Below are 27958 nucleotides of genomic sequence, written 5' to 3'. Positions count from 1 at the left end.
AACCTAAAACTCCTTTGTGGGTTTGATCTAAAAACTAGTTATTTTATTCCATTTGGCATTTTCCAAAACCTAGACGTCCTATTGGACAGTGAAATTATAAGAAAGTTTACAGATAATTGGAAAAAGAGTCACTTTTTTATTAAAATTTTGATGCCACTTTTTATTATTTAAAGTATACAAATTTCTTTTGTTCAGAGACTTGCAACGAAATTTGTTCTAAAATAATTTTTCCTTTGACATTTTCCCCAAAAAAAATTAAGTTTAAAGGTTAACTAACAGAAAAAAGCAAAACACATAATTTTAATTTCTATACCCTCCACCATATATTAATTCTGTCATTCCGTTTGTAACACCTCGAATTTAGACCCCACGCAGTAAATATATTCTTGATCAGCATAAAATTCTATGTCGATTTCGCGATGTCCGTCTGTCTGTGGAAATCACTCTAGCTTCCGAACAAAATGAAGGAAGTTAATAAAATTTTACAGGAATTTTGGTATTGAAAATGGGTCATGTAGGTCCAAGTTTTGGTACCTCCCCATATTCGGTAGTTTGATGATTTAAGCGAAATTATTCACCGGAAATACTTTAAATTTGGTATTTGAAGTTCGTAATGGATACTACAGCCTAAGACAGAAAGTTATATGTACAGGTCCACGTCTTCGTATAGCCCCCATATAACGGAACCTCCCGATATTCGGTACTCTGATGATTTTAGCGACATTAATCACCGGAATTGTTTCAAATTTGGTATTTGTAGTTCGTAATGGATACTACCACCTATGACAGGAAATTGTCTGTGCAGATCCACGTCTTCGAATAGCCCTCATATAATGGAACCCCCCAATATTCGGTATTTTGACGATTTTAGCGACATTATTTACCGGAACTATTTAGTATTTGAAGTTCGTAATGAATACTACAGCCTATGACAGAAAATTGTCTGTACAGATTCACGTCTTCGTATAGCCCCATATAACGGTACCCCCTGATATTCGGTATTTTGATGATTTTAGCGACAATATTTACCTGAATTGTTTCGCATTTGAAGTTCGTAATGGATACTACAGCCAATGCCGGAAAATTTTCTGTGCAGGCTTATGATAAAAGTTGCGTATAGCCCCTAATATATGGCTACATTCGGTATTTTTAAGATTTTAACAGAATTTTGAATGGATTTTCATTTTTTGAAAATTGCCAAATTTGTACCAAATGGTGGAGGGCATTCAAAGTTCGGCCCAGCTGAACTTACAGCTTTTTTACTTGTTCAATATAATTCCCTGAAACTTCAATACACTTATTCCAACGCTTTTCTAGCAATTCTATCCCTTCATTAAAATAGTTTTCCTCAAGGTCTTCAAAATAGTGGTTTACAACTGTAATTGCATCTTTATTTGAGGTAAAACGCTTGCAAGCAAGGAATTCTTTTGGATTTGGGAGCAAGTAAAAGTCCCTAAGAGCTTAATCAGGAGAATTAGGTGGGTGGTCAAGCTACTCGTACTTTAATTCGTTGATTTTAGCCATTGTTAAAACACACTTGTGCGCTGGGGCGTTGTCTTGATGGGAAATTATTTTTTTTTTTGTGTTGTATTCTGTATATATAATTGATCTAATTGATCGAATTTGTATATTTAATTGATCCAAAAGGTTGCACTAATACTCTGAATTTATTGTTTTACCCTTTTGCAGATAGCCAACCAATAAAATTCCCCTGAAATCCCAAAGAACCGTTGTCATAACCTTACCCGCCAATAGAATTATTTTTGCCTTCGTTGGGGCACTTCCTCCATTGTTTGATTGTTCTTTGGTCTCTTGAGTATAGTGGTGGATCCATGTTTAACCATCAGTTATGAAACGACGCTTAAAATCCAATTTGTTTCGCTTAAAACGATCCAAACAAGCTTGAGAAATGTTCATTCTTATGCGATTATTAACAAATGCGGCTCCCACCTTGCAGAAAGCTTTTTCATCTTTAGTCCTCCGATCATTTGAGATGCCACTTTTATTAGTCGATCATTTAATACCATATAATGCGCTTTGGCTACAATTTCTGTTGTTGTTGCTGTTTTTGGACATACACTACGTGGTTCATCTTCAATGCTTGTACGACCATTTTTATAAAAATCCGTGAAAAAAATGTGGCAAAAATCATCAAAATTCCGGATATCAGGAGGTATCGTTATATGGGGCTATACAAAATCGTGGACCTATATATAAAATGCTTTGCCGCCGAAGCTAGAACCCATTATGACCTACAAAGGCCATTTTTAGACAAATCCACCGTTATATGGGGGCTATATAACAACGTGGACCTATACATACAATGTTTCGCCCCACGGGCAATACAATTGTTCTGAATACAAATTGGCAAATCCATTTGGCATTTTCCAAAACCTAGACGTCCTATTGGACAGTGAAATTATAAGAAAGTTTACAGATAATTGGAAAAAGAGTCACTTTTTTATTAAAATTTTGATGCCACTTTTTATTATTTAAAGTATACAAATTTCTTTTGTTCAGAGACTTGCAACGAAATTTGTTCTAAAATAATTTTTCCTTTGACATTTTCCCCAAAAAAAATTAAGTTTAAAGGTTAACTAACAGAAAAAAGCAAAACACATAATTTTAATTTCTATACCCTCCACCATATATTAATTCTGTCATTCCGTTTGTAACACCTCGAATTTAGACCCCACGCAGTAAATATATTCTTGATCAGCATAAAATTCTATGTCGATTTCGCGATGTCCGTCTGTCTGTGGAAATCACTCTAGCTTCCGAACAAAATGAAGGAAGTTAATAAAATTTTACAGGAATTTTGGTATTGAAAATGGGTCATGTAGGTCCAAGTTTTGGTACCTCCCCATATTCGGTAGTTTGATGATTTAAGCGAAATTATTCACCGGAAATACTTTAAATTTGGTATTTGAAGTTCGTAATGGATACTACAGCCTAAGACAGAAAGTTATATGTACAGGTCCACGTCTTCGTATAGCCCCCATATAACGGAACCTCCCGATATTCGGTACTCTGATGATTTTAGCGACATTAATCACCGGAATTGTTTCAAATTTGGTATTTGTAGTTCGTAATGGATACTACCACCTATGACAGGAAATTGTCTGTGCAGATCCACGTCTTCGAATAGCCCTCATATAATGGAACCCCCCAATATTCGGTATTTTGACGATTTTAGCGACATTATTTACCGGAACTATTTAGTATTTGAAGTTCGTAATGAATACTACAGCCTATGACAGAAAATTGTCTGTACAGATTCACGTCTTCGTATAGCCCCATATAACGGTACCCCCTGATATTCGGTATTTTGATGATTTTAGCGACAATATTTACCTGAATTGTTTCGCATTTGAAGTTCGTAATGGATACTACAGCCAATGCCGGAAAATTTTCTGTGCAGGCTTATGATAAAAGTTGCGTATAGCCCCTAATATATGGCTACATTCGGTATTTTTAAGATTTTAACAGAATTTTGAATGGATTTTCATTTTTTGAAAATTGCCAAATTTGTACCAAATGGTGGAGGGCATTCAAAGTTCGGCCCAGCTGAACTTACAGCTTTTTTACTTGTTCAATATAATTCCCTGAAACTTCAATACACTTATTCCAACGCTTTTCTAGCAATTCTATCCCTTCATTAAAATAGTTTTCCTCAAGGTCTTCAAAATAGTGGTTTACAACTGTAATTGCATCTTTATTTGAGGTAAAACGCTTGCAAGCAAGGAATTCTTTTGGATTTGGGAGCAAGTAAAAGTCCCTAAGAGCTTAATCAGGAGAATTAGGTGGGTGGTCAAGCTACTCGTACTTTAATTCGTTGATTTTAGCCATTGTTAAAACACACTTGTGCGCTGGGGCGTTGTCTTGATGGGAAATTATTTTTTTTTTTGTGTTGTATTCTGTATATATAATTGATCTAATTGATCGAATTTGTATATTTAATTGATCCAAAAGGTTGCACTAATACTCTGAATTTATTGTTTTACCCTTTTGCAGATAGCCAACCAATAAAATTCCCCTGAAATCCCAAAGAACCGTTGTCATAACCTTACCCGCCAATAGAATTATTTTTGCCTTCGTTGGGGCACTTCCTCCATTGTTTGATTGTTCTTTGGTCTCTTGAGTATAGTGGTGGATCCATGTTTAACCATCAGTTATGAAACGACGCTTAAAATCCAATTTGTTTCGCTTAAAACGATCCAAACAAGCTTGAGAAATGTTCATTCTTATGCGATTATTAACAAATGCGGCTCCCACCTTGCAGAAAGCTTTTTCATCTTTAGTCCTCCGATCATTTGAGATGCCACTTTTATTAGTCGATCATTTAATACCATATAATGCGCTTTGGCTACAATTTCTGTTGTTGTTGCTGTTTTTGGACATACACTACGTGGTTCATCTTCAATGCTTGTACGACCATTTTTATAAAAATCCGTGAAAAAAATGTGGCAAAAATCATCAAAATTCCGGATATCAGGAGGTATCGTTATATGGGGCTATACAAAATCGTGGACCTATATATAAAATGCTTTGCCGCCGAAGCTAGAACCCATTATGACCTACAAAGGCCATTTTTAGACAAATCCACCGTTATATGGGGGCTATATAACAACGTGGACCTATACATACAATGTTTCGCCCCACGGGCAATACAATTGTTCTGAATACAAATTGTTCTGAAGAGATTTACATGAGGGTCTTGGATGTTTTGTAGGATAGTCGTAAAATCTTAAAATTTTATATGAGAATCAAGTTTGGGAAGCATGGTTGATATATGGAGGTGGTTTTGGAAATGGCTGTACTATATTTGGTACAAATTAACATTGAGTGAACAGATGGTGTTTGAATTATGGTATTAGGGTCGCTGTTCATGTGTAGCATGGACAAATAGCATGGTTTCGGAAATGTCAACTATAATCGTATGAAAAGTACTGAATCGTACTAAATTTGTCATTGAGTGAAGATATAGAGCTGAAATACTGACATTTTATATGGATGTCATTGTTGGTAATTGTTCGAAAAGAGCTAAGTGGTACTAAATTGGGTATTGGGTGAATGGATAGATATTGATATTGAGGTCTCTGTTTTATATGGGATTGAATATGGAGGCGCTCTTCGAAACGTGTGCAAAGTGTAAGAAATGAACTAAATGGTACTTAATTTGAAATAATTTGGTTTTGGTTGAATGGATGGAGCCAGGGTTTTCAAATAATGTTGAAATTTAGTACAATTTATTTGAGAACTAAGTGTTAGAACTGTACTAAATGGTAATAAATTTGGTGAATATAAAATTATATAATTTAATTTTAGGTGAATATAAAAGTACTAAGTTTTACTAAATTTATCACGAAGTATATGAATAGACCTATAATTACGAATTTTAGTATTACTATCAGCTTTAAGATGAGGTATCGAAAGAGTGATGGAAAATAATTTAGATAAGGAAACCTGTAATTTAAGGTGTACGAAAAGTAGTGTAAGGCTAGAGCTGAACATGTGAATTTTGCTTTGAGGGTAACTATCTTCCTTTTTATACCCTCCACCATACATAGTATGGAGGGTATATTAAGTTCGTCATTCCGTTTGTAACTCGTCGAAATAATAATTTTAGACCCAATAAAGTATATATATTCTTGATCAGCGTAAAATTGTAAGCCCTGTCTGTCTGTTTTGCACAGATCTCTCTTTGGTCTGCAGGCAGGTCAAGTTCGAAGATGGGCTATATCGGTCCACGATATCTTATATCTCCCATAACGGTACACCCGATGTCGGTATATTGATGATTTTAGCCACATTTTTCAATGGAATTGTCTGAAATCCCACTCAAGGAGTTCCTTGTGAATACTTTAGCCCCGAAAAGAAAATTGTTTATATAAGTCCACGATATCGTATATCCCCCATATAACGGTACCCTCCAATATTCGGTATTTTGATGATTTAAGACACATTTTTCGATGTAGTTGTCTGAGATTCTACACAAGTCGAATTGTCTATATATGTAGGTCCACAATATCGTATATCCCCCATTTATCGACACCTTCCGATACTCGGTATTTTAAAGATTTTAACAGAATTTTTAATGGATTTTAATTTTTGGAAATTTTCCTAATTCTTTCCAAATAGTGGACTGTATTCAAAGTTCGGACCGACCTTATTTACTGCTTTTTTATTTGTCTATTGATTAAATCTTCCTTATTCTATTGATTATCAATGTCTCAGAAACAGTTTTGCCCATTGTAGGGTACACTCCTTCACTTGGAACCACCAGCGAACAAAACCTCATATTTTGAAGTGTTACACCAGTAAGAACAACCACGACTGCAACAGCGCCAACAACAACCGCAACAACGGTCATTACATTTGTATTCTCATTCATAAATTCCAAAAGAAATGGGTCCAACACCGTGTTATGGCCCCGTACAATGGCCCATTTGTTAGTCGCATTCATTTCGCCATTCAGTTCAGTGTCCACCAACTGCGTCATCATGTTTCTGGTTTTGTTGTTGACACTGTTAGCTGTGCTTTAAATGGTTTTGTTTTACGGTTACTGCGAGGTTTCCATTCGACGAGTGCCAGCATTTTCTTCGCCAACATTAGGAGGAGTATGACCATTATCTGGTCGCAATTTTGTGTTTATGGGCGATTAAAAGGGAAAGTCAGTCACCAGCTCCACGAGTAACAGCAGAAAAAACAGATACATATGTTATGTGGTAGCCCCTACGTACAATGTGCCATATGCAAATCGGTTGCAACGAGACAATACAACAACAATTGCACAAAAAATGTAATTCTGTAGTGCATTCCAAAAAAGGGGGTTTGGGGCATTGCAGCCGGTTAGATGCAGTCAACAGGCCAGCTAGGCGAACAGCCAACATCTATGAGAAGCGAGAAAAATAAAACAACAACAACAAAGAGTTGGAAAATAAAACAGGCCATTAAAGTTGAACATAACAACAAGTACAACAACAGATTGGGGAAATGGAGTGTAAAATACAACTGACACGAGCCAAAATGAAATCGCTAAAAATAAAATCGAATCAAATCGAATGCAAGCTCAGATTAAATGTATGGGGATGGTTTGAGAATTAGCCGATATCTATTTGCGTATATTAGATTGGTTGTCTCCATCAATGGGAGAGTTTTTCTATGTGTCTGTAATTATATATGATATATTTTTGGGAAACTATCAAACAACTTTAATGTAATTGTGAACTGCAACACTCATAAATAATTGTGAAATTCTTTTAAATTGTCCTGTGAACACACATACAATATTTACGAGTAAAAAGTGTGTCTAGGATGGTTGGTACTGAAAATGAAATATCGGTCCATGCTTTGGTATAGCCGCCATATAACGGTACCTCCCGATATTATTTTGATGATTTTCGCTACATTTTTCCACGGATTTGACTACAAATTGGTAATTGTAGGTCATAATGGGTTCTAGCTCCGGTGGCGAAGCCTTGTTTGTACGTATTGTTTTTGAAATTCGGAAATTTGATGATTTTTGCCATATTTTCCACGGATTTGTCCAAAAATTAGTATTTGTAGTTTGTAATGGGTCCTAGCTCCTGTGGCGGAATATTGTATATATAGGTTCGCGTTTTCGTATAGCCCCCATATAACGGTACCTTCAATATCCGGTATTTTGATGATTTTAGCGACATTATTCACCGGAATTGTTTCAAATTTAGTATTTTAAGCTCCTAATGAATACTACAGCAGGTCCACGTTTTGGTATAGCCCCCATGTAACGGTACTTCCGGATATTCGGTATTTTAATGATATTAGCGACACTATTCACCAGAATTGTTTCGAATTTGGTATTTGAAGTTCGTAATGATAATATTACTGATAATAATTTGAGCATTATTTTGGTTGAAAGTTTCAACCCTCATAATATTGACCAAAGAGGAAAAAATGCTTTAAACGCCACGGAAATATAATTCTTAAAAACACATTATTGGGTTATAGCCATACTTCGTTTGAGTTTATTCAAAAATTTCGTTGAAAGCATTATTTTCAAAGTATGATATCCAAGACTAATATATTTTCCATCAAATTTCAGTGTCACCGATTTATATTTCCATAATGCATAAAAAAAAATGTGTTATATGGATCAAAGTTGTCAAAGAACCAAAAACAAGTTAAAAAGCAGTAAGTTCGGCCGGGTCGAACTATAAATACCCTGCACCATTTGGAACGAATTTGAAAATAAAATCCTGAAAAAATTTTGTTAAAATTTTAAAAATACCGAATATAGCCGTTCTATTAGTGTCTATACGACGTGGACCCACGCAGGCATTGTTTGTCATAAGTCATTACCAAATTCAAATTCGGAACTTGAAATAAACGGTGAATAATGTAGCTAAAATTATCAAAATATCGAATATAGGGAGGTACCGTTATATCGGACAAACAATTTCGGTGAGTATTGTACCTAAACTCGTCAAAATACCGAATATAGGGAGGTACTGGTATATGGGGCCTATACGAAGACCTGGACCTGCATAGACAATTTTCTGTCACAGACTGTAGTTTCCATTACGAACTCTAAATGCATAATTTCAGAAATTTAGGTAAATAAAGACGCTAAAATCACCAAAATACAGAAAATAGGGAGGTACCCTTATATGGGGGCTATACGAAGACGTGGACCTGCACAGACAATTTTCTGTCTTAGGCTGTAGAATCCATTTCGAACTTCAAATACCAAATTTGAAACAATTTCGGTAAGTAATGTCGCTAAAATCATCAAAATACCGAATATCGGGAGGTACCGTTATACGTGGGCTATATGAAAACAAAGTAACCTTCCAACCTTGATTATCTTACAATTCTTCATGTTCTTAGCTCCATCCTTTCAGATAATACCAAATGGTAATTTTAGAACTTTTCGTAACCTTAAAGTTTTTTATGGTACATCAATCCTGCTTTCCATCAGTGCCTCTCGTTCCAAATTTCATAATTATACTTGTGTTATAATTATTTTGACTTGTGTTATGATTATTTAAATTTTTGAACCTCTGTGGAGTAGGTTCCGAAGGAATATTACCCATTTCGTATCGGACCTAAAAATATGATATAAATATTGCGTCGTGACAAGTTTGGATTATATTGATTACTTCCTTCATTTTATATGAGATACCTATGTTATAATTTTTAGAAAATGTTAAATGTTTCATACATAATACCGATAAAAATATTGGTATGGACAAAATTACAAGGAAATCGAACATTTATATCCAATTTGTATCATATCCGATATTCATCTTTCGTAAGCTATGACAGATAAAAGTATTGAAAATTGTGACCATTTGTAGGTGAGGTACCAGAAGGGGTTCGCAGACATATATGACCTTCACAACAGATCTTGTTTTAGCAAAATGTTTGTGTGCGTGAAATTTGATAAAAGTTTGATGCTTATTTCTCTTTCTTTTAGCGTATTATTTTTCAAAATCTTGAATCATATGTTGGGGAGGTACCGGAAGATATGGTCCAATCCCTTCTATTATTATAACAGATCTTTTGTTGATAAAAATATTGAGATGTTCCAAGTCAGAATAGAATCGGATGCAAATTTCGCATTTCACGTGCTTAATGAAAATTCAAGAGTTTGTCCATTTGTGGGGGAGGTACCAGAGGGAATGGACCGATATATCCCATCTTCACATCAGATCTTGTGTTATTAGAAATAATGGGATGTGTGAAATATGAAGAGAACCGGAAGCTTATTTCGGATTGTATCATCGTTTCGGTATATAAAAATTTAGTCCTTCAACAGATAACTGATATATTCAGCTGAAAATAATTCTACTTCATGTTAAAAACGTTTCTACCTCTACTGTTTTGAAAATGCTCTTATATTATATTATATTCAATATAAAAAAGACCGAATCTGTGTGTAAAAGTCCACGTATATACAATAGAGACCCCTCCTATATAATTAAGTACTCTCTATCACATCCATCAGAAAGCACATCTCCTGTCAGTATTTACATGAAGTTCATTTACAATTCGTTCAACACATTGTTTTATTTCAATGATTTCTCTCATTTATCCACGCTTAGACGATTTCTCCCCTGACCATACTTGTGTTAATCTTTATCTCCGTAGATGTGAATATGCCGGGCTCGTGCTCGCTGCTAATAGAAACGTGATTTTGCGTTTAAAAATTGTGTATTCCCCCTCTATTTTTGTGATGGTCATTACTGTGCAAATTTGTATGTGGACTGGAAAATGGTCGTTTACTACGCTTGAATGAAGACTGCTTTTGACGGAACTCCATGTTTGTTTTTGTGCTGCCTACAAAGAATGAGGGGAAAGTAACTCAATTATTGATAAAAACCCTAAAAGAAATTGAATTGAATTTTATTTCGAAATTCGAATTCCTTTATTTTGTCCTCAATGTCTTGTATCCTTGCTGCATACAAAGGATTTTATATCATATTCTAGGACTCAAGTGTTCCTGGCCATTATCACCCAAAAACCATGACCTTTTCTGGGTTTTCTAAAGGTTTTTGTTTTCTTTTGGTTTGTTCCGCCTAAATATCCTTTTGTCGCTTCCTTTGTCTCACATCTCACATTTACCCGGGCATTTTATCCCTTTTTAAAGACTCTGATGTTTGCTCTAATTATGTTTGGTTATTTTCCATTGTATATTTTATTCCACGTCACCATGACTCTATTTAAGGTCTATCCATCTCAACTTCCCACCCACAACTGCGCAGTTTATTTTCTTACAGTCCAAGCATTTCCTCCCTTTATTTATTTTTAGCTCAAATATTTGGCCTTTTGTGGCTTCCTGTGTTAACCAATATCTAATTACCAAAGAATCAAGTAACATGACTTGCATGGCTGGATAAGAAACATATGTTTGGGAATTGGAATATGTTTAGCCCCAACAAGCCATGCCATTAATTGTACATTCATTAAAGGAACAACATTTTGTCATAGGGGGTAGATAAGGTTTTGGGTACTTGTCTAGATAAGAATATTCATGTTTCTTCCTTGGCTTTACAGAAAAAATGGAAACGTTTGTAAATAGTCATTCATTAAATAAATTAAAATAATATAGCTAACGGTATTGACAAATTCATATATTGTACAGATTTTTTATATGGAAAATTAAGCGAAAATTAAGTGCAAATTTGGGAACGATATAAACATTTTTTTTAAATTAAAATATCTCTATCTCGTATCAGCGGATGATATTGTTGCAGGTTGCTACTCGTAGAATCAAATTGAAATATTGGGGACAAAATTCAAAACACTGTCGTTGAGAGCTATAAGGACTTTTGTTAAATAACATACCCTTTTAATATCCATATTAAAAACACATGAACCCAATTTTGGCCACCATAAAAGAAATATAGAAATATTATCTTAGAATTATAAAAAAAATCTGTTGCCGTTCACGACAATAAGTGCCTACAATTTTTTTTAATGCAGATTACTCAGTAACAAGAGCTAGGTAACCGGCCCAATGTCTCTCAGCACTTTAAACCACCCACGCGGACAAAACAAAATGTGAATTCTAAAAATTAAACAATTAATTTTTTCTGTTGATAGTCCTCAAATCTCTATATCTATAAAAGAGGAAAATGTTTGTATGTTTGTTTGTAATTTATGGACTCGAAAACCGCCGCACCGATTTTCCTGAAAATTTCCAAGTATACTACAATATCGCCTTTATGAAATTCCACATGGATATACCTCCCAAAAATTTAGATTTTATATGCACATATCTATTGATCGATTGCAGATACAGGAACAAAAACAAATTTGCTAAATTATATTAAAATCGGTTCAGATTTGGATATAGCTCCCATACATATTTTCGCCCAATTTCATGTTATTGATTAAAACACGCTGCGTACGCCATATTTCAATTAAATTTGAAATGTGTGATGGAATTTGTCTAAAAAATGTGCTTGCTTAATTATACTGACATCGGTTCAGATTTAAATATAGCTCCCATATATATTTTCGGCCGATTTCACATATTTGATGCACCAAACACGATACGTATGCCCCATTCCAATGAAATTCGCTTTGAGTGATAAAAATAAATTTGCCAAAAATACAACAATAAATTAACCAAATTATATTGAAATCGGTAAAGATTTGTATATTGCTCCCATCTATAATTTCCACCGATTTCGTTTATTTGATGCCTCAAACACGATATGCATTTTCGATCCAAATAATGAAATTCGTGACTGGATTTGATTCGAAAATAAATTTGTCAAATTATATTGAAATCAGTTCAGATTTGGATATATCTCCCATATATATATTCGGCCGATCTCATATGTGTTGATGCACCAAACACCATACATATGTCCGATTCCAATGAAATTCGGTCAGAGAAAAGAAATTTGGTATCCCAAAAAAAATTGCCAAATTAGATTGAAATCGGTTGAGGTTTGGGTATAGCTCCTATATTATATATATATATCGGCCGATTTCATATATGCTATACAACAAACACGATATGTATGTCAGATTACAATGAATTTCAGAACGTGTGGAAGAATTTGATTACTAAATAAATTTGATAAATTAATTAAAAATCGGTAAATATTTGGATATAGCTCCCATATATATTTTCTCGGCCGATTTCACACATTTGATACACCAAACACGGTATGTACCCCCAATTTCAATAAAATATAGAAGGTGTGACGGAATTGGGTGTAAAAGTAATATTTTTTTCAAATTGTATTGAAATCGGTTCAAATTGAGATATGATTTTGTTAAGAAACATTGGCCCACAACGCCTTTACAATGGTATTAGGCTCACAGTAACAAACTACACAACAATTTAATTGAGGATACGATTATTACGGTGAAGTATGTTGCTACCTCGAATTCACTAATTGCAACAGAAATGCCACTCAATTTCTAAAGATTGCAGTTTCCTGCACGCTTGGCATTTGCTATGAAATTAATAAATCCGAAGGACAAACTCTTCATGTATGCGGACTAAATTTGGCATGTTCCTGCCTTCTTCGTGGTCAACTGTGCCTGGCAAGTTTACGCATTGGTAGACCAAGCTATTTGTCTGTTTACGCATTAAAGTATTACAATAATTACGTTTTTTAATTCTTTGAATATGTATTATTTTTTTAAACCAATAAATTTTCGTATATAAAATTTTCAATGCATATAAAATCAAAAGACGTAGCGAAGCGCACCGGGTTCAGCTAGTAATCTATATTAATAAAAGAGCAAAGTAATTGACTGACTTAATGATTCATCAACGCTCAGACGAAACGGCTGAAGCTAGAATCATGAAACTTTGGATGATGGTCACTCTTGGTACGAAGGGGTCAGATCAGGCGGGGTTTTTGGAAATCCGTACTAGAATGGTACGAAAAGTATTAAAAGGTACTAAATATGAGATGAGATTCACTGATGGATTGTATAATAGATGTACTAAATGGATTTTGGAAATTCGCACTATAGGTGTAGGAAAAGTACTAAAATTTACTACACTTGGTACCATTTCGTAACACGTGAACACTTAGAGAGTTGAAATTTGGAATGGAAATCAAAGTTAAGGAGTAGGGTCGTTGTAAGTAGGTAGTTTTGCAAGTGTATACTATTTGTACGAAAAATACTAAACGGTACTAAATTTTGTACAATTTAGATTCGAGCTGAAATTTACAAATAAGATTACTATTGCATTGTAGGACTGAGGTATGTACGTGGTTTCCGAAATGTGTACTTATGTGTACTAAATTTGGTACATTTTGGATTTGTGCGAACAGATAGAGCTGGATTCCTGAAATTTGGAATTAAGATTACTGCCGGAGTTTACGATTGAAGTATGTTGGAAGTTCTGGAAATTCGTGTTATGTGTACTAAGTTTTACAATATTTGAAACAATTAGTATTTATGGTAAACCGAAGTTGGAATTCTTAAATTTGAAAATACAGGGTGAAATGAAAAACTACAACCAATCTTAGAGTGACATAGAAATGACAGCACATTTCAAAGCCACTCATCCGACAGTTGTTAAAATTATTCCAGTTCATTATATTGTTTACAAGCGTACAAAAGCATTTTGGTGAGAATTTTCCAGAAAGAAAGTTAATCGTGATGGAATTCAAGCGTGATAGTGTGATTTCTTTATATTTGGCTAGAAAACCACAAGTGGCTTTCGTTAGAGCACTCCAGCATTTAAATGTGAATAAATCTTTGTGTCTCGTATCATCGCTTGTTACCGTGATACTGGTAGCGTAACCCGACGTCAAGGAAGTGAACGGATGAAAACAACAACATCAGCAAAAATGGTTCGAGGTCATAACGGGTCCCTGAGCGTGTGGCAAAACATTGCATGTATAGGTCCTCGTTGTGGTATAGCCCCCATATAAAGGTACCTCCCGATATTCGGTATTTTAGTTTTTTTTTTTTTTTTGCCACATTTTTTCACGGATTTGTCTAAAAATTGGTATTTGTGGGTCATAATGGTTTCCAGCTCCGGTGGCGAAACATTGCATGTATGGGTCCATGATTTGGTATTGCCCCCATATAACGGTACCTCCCGATATTCGGCATTTTATTGGTTTTTGCCACATTTCTTCAAATGTTTCTTTTACCCTAAGGTGGAGGGTATTAAAAGTTTGGCCCGGCCGAACTTAATGTTTTTTTACTTGTTGGTACATAATTTAGTATTGATTGTACGGATATAGTTAGATTTCTGCATTTTGGTATTGGTGTGTAATGTTTAGATATGGAAGTGGTTTAGGAAATACTTACTGTAGATGTACTAAAGATACTAATTGGTATTAAAATTTTATGGAGGTTGATTTGCAAATAAATACTTACGTGAACGAAAAGTGCCAAGTGGTACTAAATTTGGTATTGGGTATCTATATATAATAAGGATAGCAAAAAAACTGACTGACCGATTGAGAATCAACTCCCAGGCGAAATGGAAGAAGCTAGAATCTTGAAGTATACGAAAAGTTCTAAAATGGTACTAAACTTCTAATATGGTACCATTTGGTACTATGTGAGAAAAATTGCATGTGGGTTCATTGTGCAATAGATTTACCAATATCGTCCTCGTTAGATTTCAAAACTAAAGATTTTGAAGTCTTTTTGGTGTAACAGGTAAACATTTTCCTATTATTATACCCTTCATTATAACATGGAGGGTATATTAAGTTTGTCATTCCGTGTGTAATATCGAAATATACATTTTAGACCTCACAAAGTATATATATTCTTGATCAGCATAAAATTCTATGTCGATTTATCGATGTCCGTCTATCCGTCTGTGGAAATCAGTCTAGCTTCCGAACGAAATGAAGTAGGTTGATAACATTTTACTCAAATGTATGTTATATCTGCAGGACTTTTGGTATTGAAAATGCGCCATGTTGGTCCACGTTTTGGTATAGCCCCCATATACAGTGTTGCCCATATTCGACCTTTGGGCCCTTTGGGCCCATTCCAATCGACGAGGCTTGTCCGCAGGCAACGTTCTTTGCGTCAATTGAATTTTGTACGGGAACAAATGCAAATCAATGCGGATAATCCGTTGTATAGTGGACTGAGCCATGCCCAACTGCTGAGAACTGCGTTTTTGGGATGTTCTTGGGGACCTCTCAACACTGGCTCGTACGGCAGCGATATTCTCGGCCGATCGCCTTGGTCAACTTTTATATGGCCTCTTCGGATTAGAAACAGTCTTACCAGTCGAAAATTTTTTAAACGCTTAATGGTGTTCTTAGAAGGCGCACTTTTCACTTTTTTTTTTTTTTTACAATTGACTTCTTCTGTTGAATGTAAATTTCAACTATTTCAGAGCGTGGCGCGTGGCGTGTATTGGTTCATGGTAAAAATCTGCTTGGACTGACGCTTCAAACGCGGTATGTCATTAAGCGATGTGACATCTCTGTCAAAAGTTATGGCGTTGCCAGATGAGTCCGTCGAATATGGGCAACCCTGTAATAGTACCTCTCTATTTTCTGTATTTTCTATTTAAGCGACATTATTCACCGGAAATGTTTCAAATTTGGTAATTCAAGTTCGTAATGGGAACTACAGCCTATGTGCAGGTTCACGCCTTCGTATAGCACCCATATAACGGTACCTCCCGATATTGGGTACTTTGTTGATTTTAGCGTCATTATTCACCGAAATTGTTTCAAATTTGGTATTTGAAGTTCGAAATGGATACTACAGCGTAAGACAGAAAATTGTCTGTGTAGGTCCACGTCTTCGTATAGCCCCCATATAACGGTACTCCTAACATTCGGTATATTGTTGATTATAGCTACATTATTCACCGGAATTGTTTCAAATTTGGTATTTGAAGTTCGTAACGAATGTTACAGCGTATGACAGAAAATTGTCTGTGCAATTCTACGTCTTCATATAGCCTCCATATAATGGTACCTCCCTATTTTCGGTATTTTGGTGATTTAAGTGAAATTATTCACCGGAAATGTTTCAAATTTGGCATTTGAAGTTCGCAAAGGATACTACAACCTACGACAAAAAATTGTCTGTGCAGGTCCACGTCTGCGTATAGCCCCCATATAACTGTACATGCCAATATTTGGTATTTTGATGATTATAGTTATAATATTCACCGGAATTGTTTCAAATTTGGTATTTGAAGGATTTCAAGTTTGGCATTTTTTTAAGTTTCGCATTTGAACATTGTAATGGCTTATGGCAAAAGCCGTCGTATAGACCATAATATAAAGCTACATTCGGTATTTTTAAGATTATAACAGAATTTTTAACGGATTTTATTTTTTTCAAAAGTGCCAAATTGGTTCCAAATGGTGGAGGGTATACACCAAAGGCTGGTGTGTCTTGCAATAACATTGAAAGACTTATGGACTATTTAAAAAAGTAGGAATGCTATGAATTCCCTAAACATGTTTGAATTTTCATGTTGAAAACTATTCATGTGTGCATGTTCACAAGCAATTCCTTATCGTTATTTTCTCGACCCCCTGGTGAACTGAAAAATAACATAATATTTTCCTTATCTAAATCGTATACTTAATGACAATTACAATGACGCCTTTTCCTTCCTCCACCTTCCTTCACTCAAAATACCACCAGCATAAAGAAGTAAACACCGCCACAACGTCAGCTATCTAATGTTAATAATTATGCACATTTGTCAATGAGGGTGGTGAGGAGGAAGGGGTAGGAAGAAAGGAACATAGTACTGACGATGTTCTGATAGTAAGTTGTTCTCATAATGTTTAAGTGTTGTTTTCGCTCGTGTTTCACAATGTGTGTTAGAATGTTTGTAAGTATGTTGCTTCATTTATGTAGTCATTTCAAGATTTGAAAGACCGCCACCAGCGCCGCCTCATTTCATTCATTTAGTCCAGAATTTTAGTCACGCTAGAACACTTTTTCAAGATTACTTTTACACGCACATCTCCGTCATCGACGTTATTATGTTCATTTATACAGCTAATTCATGTGTGCTCGAACTGATATTGAGGTGTAATGAAATTAAATAATTTCTGTCGATTTGATATATTTTCAATGTTTATCAACCGTGTTGAGTTAGACACTCACCGGAAAAGAGCAGACTTATAAAAGTATTAATAATAAATGGCTTATAAACAAAACAGCAGAAGCTAGAATCTTGAAATTTGCACGAGGGTCACTCCTGGTGCGTAAGCGTATGATAAGGCTGTGCTTTCGGAAATTCGTACTATAAGGATACGAAAAGTGCTAAAATGTACTAAATATTGAATACTTTGTATTGGACAAATGGAATCAGCTAGAATTTGGGATGAGAGTCACTGATGGAGTACAGGTTAGGTTTTGGAAATGTGTACTACAAGTGCACAAAAGTGCTAAATTATACTGAAATTGGTATTGGGTTAAGGGATAGGGATAGGGATATTTGATAAGGGGCTCTCTGTTGGTATCTGGAATTGAGATATGGAGATTGATTTGAAAATGTGTACTTTAATTGTACCAAAAAGTACTAAATTTGGTATTGGGTGAATAAATAGAGTTGAAATCCTGAAATTTGATACAGATGCCACTGTTGGTATCTGTGGTTAAAGTATGGAGGCTTGGGAATGTGTACTATTTTCAAAAGTACTAAGTGCTACTAAATTGGGTATTAGGTAAAGGGATTGGTCTGAAATTCTGAAATAGTATATTGTAGTCTCTTGTTATCTGAGTATGAGATATGGAGATTGATTTGGAAATGTGTGCTAAGTGTCCGTAGAGTAAGTACTAAATTTGGAACAGTTTGATTTAAATTTGGAACAGTTTGATAACGGATGATGCTGGAATTTTGAAGTTTTATATTGGGGTCCCTGTTGGTGGTATATTTGTGATAAAGAGATGGTTTTGAAAATGGGTACTACAAGGTACGAAGTACTAAATAGTACTATACTTGGTACAATTTCGTGTTGGGTGAACGGTTAGTGCCTGAAATCTGAAATTTGATATTAGGGTGTAGCCTGGACATATGGAGGTGGTTTTGGAATGTGTACTTTAATTATACGAAAAATACTGAATAGTACTATATTTTATATTCGGCGAAGGAATAGAAATACAATTCTGAAATTTGATGTTTAGATTATTGATGGTATTTGAATTTGAGATTTCGCGGTGGTTTGGAAATGTGTCCTAGGTTTGTATGAAAAATACTAAATGGTACTAAATTTTGGTATTGGGTGAAGGGATAGGGCTGGAATCCTCAAATTGGATATAGAGCTCTCGTTGGTATCTGGAATTGAGATATGGAGATTGTTTGGAAATGTGTACTATAATTGTAACCAAAGTACTAAATAGTACTAAATACGATATTGGGTGAAAAAATAAAGTTGAAATCCTGAAATTTGATATAGATGTCACTGTTGATATCTGTGTGTAAAATATGGAGGGTTTGGAAATATGTACTATTTTTGCATGAAAAATATTAATTGGGTATAGGATGAAGGGATACATCTGAAATTCTGAAATTTGATATTATGATCTCTGTTGGTATGTATAAGGTTGGTTATTATTTTTGTTGAATATGTTGATTTCTTAGGATCCCGTTTAAAGAGAGCTTTAACCATTAAAAAAAACCAAAAAACCACTTAGTGCAACGAAAGAGTGTTAAACTGTTAACCAAAATAATCTTCGTATTTTTCTTTACTTTAGCTCAACTTTCATAATTTACTGAGTTATTTTCCGGAATTATTTTTGGCTGTCATAATAAGTCATGCCACCCTATTAAACCCACCCGTCATAATATTAAATAAAAGATTTCCATTTAAATTGAATTTCATGTTTTTAGGCGGAGGATTGTAATTGACTGTGGTTTGGCGTTCCCTTGTATTTTGGACACTTAACTCGTGTTTGTTGAGATGTTAAGTGTCGGTGGGGTATTTGTACTGCTACTCTGTAAAAAGAGGAATGTTCATTCGAGCGTATGTGTGTGTGTGCGTGATCTCATACTTTCGCTGAGGAGGAATTTGATTATGTCAAAAGTGTAGGTAACCAAGTGAATCAAGTGGTTGTTTTTCCGGCTGATAAGTGATTGACTCGTCCTTCAGGCGTAAGGCGAGTATGGAAGGAAATGGGTGGGGTAAAAATGACTGACGTCTCGGGGGGGAAGGTTGCATAATACATACTTAAGGATATTTTCATGGACATATGGCTTTATTTATTTGGATTTAAATCGAAGAGGTTTAATGTGGAATTGAGGTCGCAGGGGGTGTAAGCAAAAGAAATTAAACTTAAAAACGTAATGATATAAAACTGGCGTTAAAAGAAAGCAATGTCTTGAAGAAAGTGAAGACAAAAAGGGTTAATTTATTCAAAAACCTATAAATTTTTAGGTTTTAGGTTTAAATGACGGATTTCCACGAAATATTTAAAACATTTTTCCTTCAAAATTCCGAAATTATTTGTCAGCAATTTTAAACGTCGGCTTTCACAATAAAGGCTTACTCACATCCCATATCCAATTATTTATATATATTTATTGCATTTAATTATTCAAAACAAAGAAGTGGGCAAATATTGTCTGAACCCGACCTAAGTCTGATATAAATATTCCGACTTGCCACTTTATATGATATATGTGTTTAATTCGACCGATATATTCCATTTACACACTTCTTCCAAAACTATTAAGACTTCGAGCTTCAAAAAAATATTCAATATTAGATTAGAATAGGTTATATTTGAAATTCCGTTGCTCCAAAGTTTTAAGTTTCTCCAAAGTTTAATCACCTTCCCCGCATGCTCTGCATATGTTGTTATCCTGTGCAGATGAGCTTGTAGGCCCAGGTGACCCGTAAGGATGCCTGTTCTCCACTAATCTCCTTCTTGCCTAATAATGGAAGGTTGATAATATTAACAAATAATGTCATTTGCAATTGTTAATCCAAAATTTTGACCTTTTGTGGAGAGGTACTAGAAGAAATAGGACGACATATCCCATATTAACATTTGATGAAATATGGTTGCTATAACTATTGAAAAACAAGTAAAAAAGCAGTAAGATCGGCCGGGCTGAACTTTGAATACCCTCCACTATTGAAAAACAAGTAAAACAGCAGTAAGCTCGGCCGGGCTGAACTTTGAATACCCTCCACCATTTGAAACGTATTTGGAAACTTTCAAAAAAAAATAAAATCCGTTATAAATTCTGTTAAAGTCTTAAAACTATCGAATATAGCCGTTATATTGGGGTCGAAAACGTGGAGGCAGCGTTACGTTATATTGGTGCTATACGAAGACCTGTCACAGGCTGAAGTACCTATTAGGAACTTCAAGTACGACATTTTAAAAAGTTTCTGTGAACATTGTACCTAAAATCGTCAAAATACCGAATATTGGGGCGTATACGAAGACCTGGACATGCATAGACAATTCTCTGTCATAAACTGTAGTACTCATTACGAACTCTAAATACAAAATTTTAAACAACTCCTGTGAATAATGACGCTAAACTCATCAAAATACGGAATATGTGGTCTATTCGATATCGCGGACCTATATAGAAATTTTTCTCCAGGGGGTAATGTGCTTAGAAAGAACTTCTAGAATGGATTTTAAGACAATTCCATTGAAAAATGTAGCTAAAATCATCAAAATACCGAACATAGTGAGGTACCGTTATAAGAGATATGCGATATAGTGGACCTATATAAACAATTAATTTCCAGGGAGCAGAAGGAACTCCTTTTATGGATTTTCAGATAATTTCATTGAAAAATTTGGCTGCAATAATCAAGGGAGCTATACGATGTCGTGGACCGATATTTCTCATCTTCGAACTTGACCTGCCTCAGACAAAAGACTGATCTGTACAAAATGTTAGCTTCCTATCTTTATTCGTTTTTACTCTACTATAATTACAACAGCAACAACTAAATCGTCCTAGAATTTTATGCTGGTCAAGAATATATATATTTTGTTATTTCTAAAATTATTATTTCGATGAATTCCAAACGGATTGACCAATTTAATATACCTTGCATACTATGTATGGTGAAGGGTATAAAAATCTCTGAATTGTTTCGCATGTTATGAGAGTTGTTATTATTCAAAATTTTAAGATACCGATTCCAGCTGATCCAAACAATAAAAGTGCGAATTCATTCGGATACTTCGTTTGTCACCTTTATCGGAATAAATAAAATTAAGCATCTAATTCATTGTCCAACGTCACATTCTTCAATAAGCAACCCTTTTCATTTCCATCGAGCTTTACAAGGCGTTGCATATGGTTTTATAGGTTGTTTGGCCCACCTCACACCCCTTTAGAATAAATTACTTTCAATTTAATTTATCACAACGGAAGTTGTGATAAATGTTATCAGGATACACACACTTATACACAAGCGTACATTGTTGTTTAAAACATGGCTATAGTAAACATGCAACACTACAAAAGCCGTTAGTTTTTATTTCAAACTTGGCCTTCACCAAATGTTCGCCATATTTCCGTTAGTTAATGCATTGGCTATTTGCACTTTAATTTGCAACCTGAGACTGATGGCGAGCCAAGTGGGCGCGATATGCTTGAAGTTTACGTCTGGATGTTTGCGTGATGTATACCTTGACCATTTTATTTAGATGGTAATCAAATTAAATTGAAGGTATTTTTAAAAAATGATCAGGTAAGGATAAAAACTGGAAAAAATGATCTCCATGTTCAAAGATAGATAGTATAGGTCAACACATTGTAAAAGCTTTAAATAATTCGTCAACGAAAAGTCCACCTTAAAATTTTAGATCCACAATTTGTTCATTTTTTCTTGGACAAAATTTCCAAAAAAACTCATGCATCGTACTAACTTTTGACCTGCACCGGTTTTCATATTGAAGTTTTTATGTTATCGAAGAGGATAATCGCAAAATGATTTGGTGCAAAACAAAAAGTCTCCAAATTTGTTTTAAATTTTATCAAAGAGCATATTAGTTAAACTCTTGCACATTGCATTGGTTCCACATTCAATTTTTCTAGCCAAAACTATTTCAATATCTCTTCATAATAACCGTGCAGGTCATGCGGGGAAGATGACGAAAATTTGGAGCATTTTCTCTGCCAAGGCCCAGCATTTGCAAATATTAGATCCCAATACAGGATGAGATGAAAAAACTGCAACCAACTTCAGACTGCTGTCATTTCTAAGACACTCGTCTGACAGTTACAGCTCATTATATCGTTTACAAGTGTACAAAAACATTTTGGTGAGAATTTTCCAGAAAAAAAGGAATTAAAGCGTAATAGTGTGATTTCTTTATATTTGGCTGGAAAAGCACAAGTGGCTAGCGTTAAAGCACTCCAGCATTTAAATGTGAATAAATCTTTTGTGTCTCGTACCATCGCTCGTTACCACGATACTGGTAGCGTAGCCCGACGTCAAGGAAGTGGACGGAAGAAAACATCGACATCAGGAGAAATGGTTCGAAAAGTAAAGAACCGACTTGATCGGAACCCGCGTCGCAGTGGCGGAAAAATGGCTCGTGTGCTGAACATATCGCAATATTCCATTCGACAAATATTGAAAAATGAGCTCGGGGTAAAGCCATTGAAGTTCCAAAAATTGCAATAACTTTCACCGCAACAGAATGAAAATAAACTCAAAAGAGCTAAAAAGTTGCTTCGCCTGGCCGAAAGTGGTGAACTGCCGAATTTGGTTTTCTCCGATGAAAAAAACATTCGTTGTCTAGAAGTTTGTAAGCAAACCAAATGATCGTGTTTACTTGCCAAAGAGGTCAGCTGAAAATGTGCACCTCCGATTGGCCACCAGAACTCAAGCGAGACCATGGTGATGGTGTGAGCCGCCATAACAGCCGATGATCGTTCTCCGCTCGTATTAATCGACGGTGGCATCAGAATAAATGGCGAATATTATAGCGAAAATATTCTGGAGGGTGTATGAAAGCCTTGAGCACGCAAACATTTTGGCTACAGACCTTGGACATTTCAACAGGACTCAGCACCATCGCTCTCAGCACGCTCCATCCAAGAATGGTTATAAAATGAGGTTCCTCGCTTCATTTCCAGCGCACAATGGCCACCAAAATCTCCGGATACCAATCCTTTGGACCATTGTGTCTGGAGTATTTTGGAAAGCAAGGTTGGCACTAAAAAATACCAAAGTGTCGTTCACCTAAAGCAAGCGCTTCGACGGGAATGAGCCAAAATACCGCAACATTCAGGCAGCGTGTGAAAGTTTCGTTGGCCGTTTGAAGGCCATAATTCGTGCTAAAGGTGACCAATTCGAACAAATCTAAACTTATTCTAAAATTTAACGCTATTTCCGACATTTTTTGCTTTCATTCAAAAAAATTAAAAAAAAACATATATAAATTATGGCGTTTGACTTTGTTGCAGTTTTTTATATCACCCTGTACAATGCACAAACTAACCTAAATAGTGGGGTCAAGATTCCCCCTCTTCCACACTTTTTGAAATTTTCGTATCAAGATTCCTTAGAATCCATATGTTTTAGAAATAAAGGGTCTTCGGCAATATCATTGACAACAATACGGATATTATTTTCGTCGAATATGTTAACCCTCAAGTAGGTCACCATAAGGGTCGTTTAGGTTCCTTTATCAAATCATGGTTAAAAACTCCCTTATGAAGGCTCTAGGTCCCAGAATACATCAAAAGTCTAAATTTTACCCAAACACCAGGAAATTTAAAGACTAATCTTAGAGCTAAAGCCATATTTCATGTGAGTTTATGCAAAATTCTCCTGCAAAGTATCATTCCAGAAGGATTACGTCATCAAAATCTGGAATCCATTAAGAAGTTCAATTATAATAAAATGCTTAAACTTTTTTTGTAAAAAAAAATAAATAAATAAATAAAATGTTCCTTATTCATCCTTTCATTTCAGATCCGCTGGATTAAATGGAAAAAAGACTGATGAGAACACAGCATACTAACTAACCCAAATAACCACTATAAAAAGCCTACATTGTAACAAACCAAATGTTTTTCTAAGGTTCAGCAGCTAGAGGAAAAACCGAAAAATCAGTTAACCTGGATAAAAGGATACAAATTAAATTAAGCACCATCATGTTTTTGCCGGTTAAATCGAATCTGTGAGTATGAAAAAACAACGAAAGCCCGCTTAAGCCTTTAACCGACATTGTTTCATGGTGATGAAATCTGTATATACTCTAGTTAACTAAAACAAGACCAAAAATCCCTTTACAAATGATGTCCCTTTTTATGTGGAACCACCCACAGTGTTTGCAAAAATCCCTTTCAACACATCCCCAACATTTTATTTGGAAAATCTCTAACTTTTTTTTCGAATGAAAATAAATAAATCGAGATACACTCTGCTCTCACCCTTTTGACGGCAAAGATTGTGTCATCATTGGGTATGTGAATTCCCAAACACCCACACATACACAATGTTGTTAACAACATTCTTACAACCCCCAACTCAATACAACTCAACGACAATACAGGACTTGTTTGCATTGTTGCATGACGAATACAACACAGTCAGACGCGTTCATTTCGTTGTGTTGTGACAAGGACATGAGCTGCAGACAAAATCGCAACCACAGCAGACAATTTGTTCGACAATACGGCGTCTTTGATGTCATCATTAGCCTCCCATTCCCCCTACCCGCAAAATGACTTGTATTGAGGGAGGGGGTATACGGAAAAATGGCTAACTTTCCATACCCTTGAGGCATTCATTTACGCATCCATATGAACATTGTTGTAACATTGTCATTATCACTATTTTTCAGCATAGTGTTGCCATGAGAATGTCGATTTTTGACCAAAAAATTTTTAAAGGAAGAAAAAAACAAGTAAGCAAGGGCTACAGTCGAGCGGGGCCGACCGTTGAATACCCTACAACACTATAATAAACGATGCAGTTTATATAGGCGAGATACTCGAAAGAATTCCACAAGATATTGTGACAAATAATAAAAGAAATCCATCAGGTTTCGTTCTCTAATTTTGAATAATAGCAACTTTAACTAATTTGCTCATTTCCAATTTATTGGTAGATGTTGCACTTAAATAGTCTTCCTAGATCTGGAATCAATATTTCCCCAAGACCTATAATCTCTCAGAAGTGGCAAAAGATTAACATTTATTATTAGTTTTTGACTGAAATGCATCTATATGAGATACAGACATTTGACTATATTCTTCAACGAAATCAGCGTTAACGACATAGTCAGAAGTGTGTCTTTCCTGTATTTGTGAATTCTCCAAAAAGTCACTGGAATGGACATTTTCGTATTTTGTCTAAAAAATTTGGCAATGCCAGTAACCCCCATTCAAATGTGCGTGAGGATCGGGCAATAATAGCGACCTTCTGACAATTTTGCAGTTTTTTTGGTCCATTTCAACCCCTAAATATATGGCGATTATCTCCAAAAATAGTAGGCTTCTATTCTGACCCTCATCTGATCCCCATGCAAAATTTTGTTAGGATCGGGCCATAAATGCGATCTGTTTTGTTAGCTGTAGAAATATTACCAAATGTTTAATTCAAAATGAAAATATGCCAAAAATGTGACAAAATTGAAAAAAATATAAGAAAATGTTACAAAATCAATATTTTCATCTTTAGAGAGATATTTTTATGCGATTTTTTAGACGTTGTTTCTTTCCTGCCTATAGGCCATTCTGAATTAATGAGAACTGTCGAAATCAGTTCAGCCGTTCTCGACATATAAGAGATTTTTCAAGCATATCTTCTTTGATAGACATATATATCGCACATATTTTCCTATATCTCCGTTTTGTTGGATGTTAACATCAATATAAAGATCAGGTGTAACCTTGTCATGGCTTTGTGATTTCGCCGCGATTTAAAATATTCGCGGTTTAATGAAAAATTTTGAATTTTTGCAACACAAAAGATATGGTCTATTTTACCCGCTAAATATTATCCGATGACCACCCAAATTGGTAGGTTTCTTCCCCGCCCTAAACTCTAGCTACATGCGAAGTTCCGCGTCGATTGGTCTATAATTGCGACCTGTATAGCTACTGCAAAATCCGACATTTTTTCAGTTTTTGGTCCATTTCGACCCCTAAATATTATGCGATCATCTCCAAAAGAAATAGGGTTCTATTCTGACCTTAGCCCCACCTCCATTCCAAATTTCGTGAAGATCGGGCCATAATTGCGGCCTGTAAGAGTGATTACAAATTAACATGGACAGACGGACAGACGGACAGACGGACAGACGGACGGACATACATAGCTAGATCGACTCAGCTCGGCGAGCTAGGAAGATCCATATATACTTTCCTATGTGGGAAACCAATATTTCGAGGTGTTACATAATTTTTGGCCCAATCAAACTTATAATACCCCCAACACATAGTGTTGTAGGGTATAAAAACATAACTTGACTAACGAATTCTTCAACGCTTATACAAAATTACTGAAGCACGGGTAAGTCTTGGTGCGTAGGCGTGTGATAAGGAAATTCGCACGAAAAGTATACAAAAGGTACTAAAAATTGAATACTTTTTATTGTACGAAAAAAATGAGCTAGAATTCTAAAATTTGCAGGATAGATGTACCAAAGGATTCTTGGAAATTCGAACTTTAAAGTTACGAAAAGTGCAAAAATGTTACTTAAGCTTTAAAATGGTACCATTTGGTATTATGTGAACGGATAGAGCCATGGTAAAATTAAGAAGGTAAAGTCATATCAAATAAGCACACCCATCTCTGCATTTTCTGTAATTTACCCTGCCACATTTAAATGCAGAAAAACAGGTTTCCATCTCTGATTTGTATATGTACAATGGATTTATAAATACAAATTTTGACAATGAGATGTTGTCAAATGAATAATTTTTGAAAAATTTGTAAACATATGATTGCATGACTTTACCTCCTTGATTCTACCATGGATAGAGCTAAAAACTTGAAACTTGGTACGAGAATCAAGCTTGATATATGAAGGAGGTTTTGGTGTGCGAACTGTACTAAATGGTACTAAAATTGGAACATTTTAGTTAAGGGTGAACAGATGAAGCTGTAGTTTTGAAATGTTGTATTGGGGGTTGGTTGGAGGTTTGAAATAAATGGAATTGGAAATGTGTACTACAAGTGCACGAAAAGTACAAAATAGTACTATATTTGGTACAATTTAGTATCGGGTGAGCAGATAGTTTTTGAAATCTGATATTTAGTATTAGGTTTGCTGTTCATCCTGGATGTATGGAGTTGGTTTCGGAAATGTGTGATATAGTTGTTCGAAAAGTATTGAATAGTACTATTTTATACCCTCCACCATACTATGGAGGGTATATTAATTTTGGAGGGGTATAATAATTCCGTTTGTAACTCCTCGAAATACTCATGTCAGACCCAACAAAGTATATATATTCTTGATCAGCGTAAAATTCTAAGATGATTTAGCCATGTCCGTCTGTCTGTCTGTCTGTCTGTCCGTCTGTCTGTTGTAATCA

At 35.2% G+C, this 27958-nt stretch overlaps 1 protein-coding gene across 1 annotated transcript in view; it reads left to right on the top strand.

Annotated features, from left to right (window-relative positions):
• Positions 1–27958, top strand: part of LOC131803677 (kelch-like protein 17) — a 97967-nt gene that overhangs the window by 48066 nt on the left and 21943 nt on the right. The window contains exon 2 of the mRNA XM_059125165.1: positions 24384–24591. Within this exon, the coding sequence (XP_058981148.1) occupies positions 24566–24591 (26 nt within the window). The 5' untranslated portion in view covers positions 24384–24565. The remainder of the gene's footprint in view (positions 1–24383; positions 24592–27958) is intronic.

The sequence above is a fragment of the Musca domestica genome, unplaced genomic scaffold (genome assembly GCF_030504385.1).
Source record: "Musca domestica strain aabys unplaced genomic scaffold, Musca_domestica.polishedcontigs.V.1.1 10, whole genome shotgun sequence".
In the NCBI taxonomy this organism is placed as follows: Eukaryota; Metazoa; Arthropoda; class Insecta; order Diptera; family Muscidae; genus Musca; species Musca domestica.
This window is presented reverse-complemented; position numbering and strand designations above follow the sequence as displayed.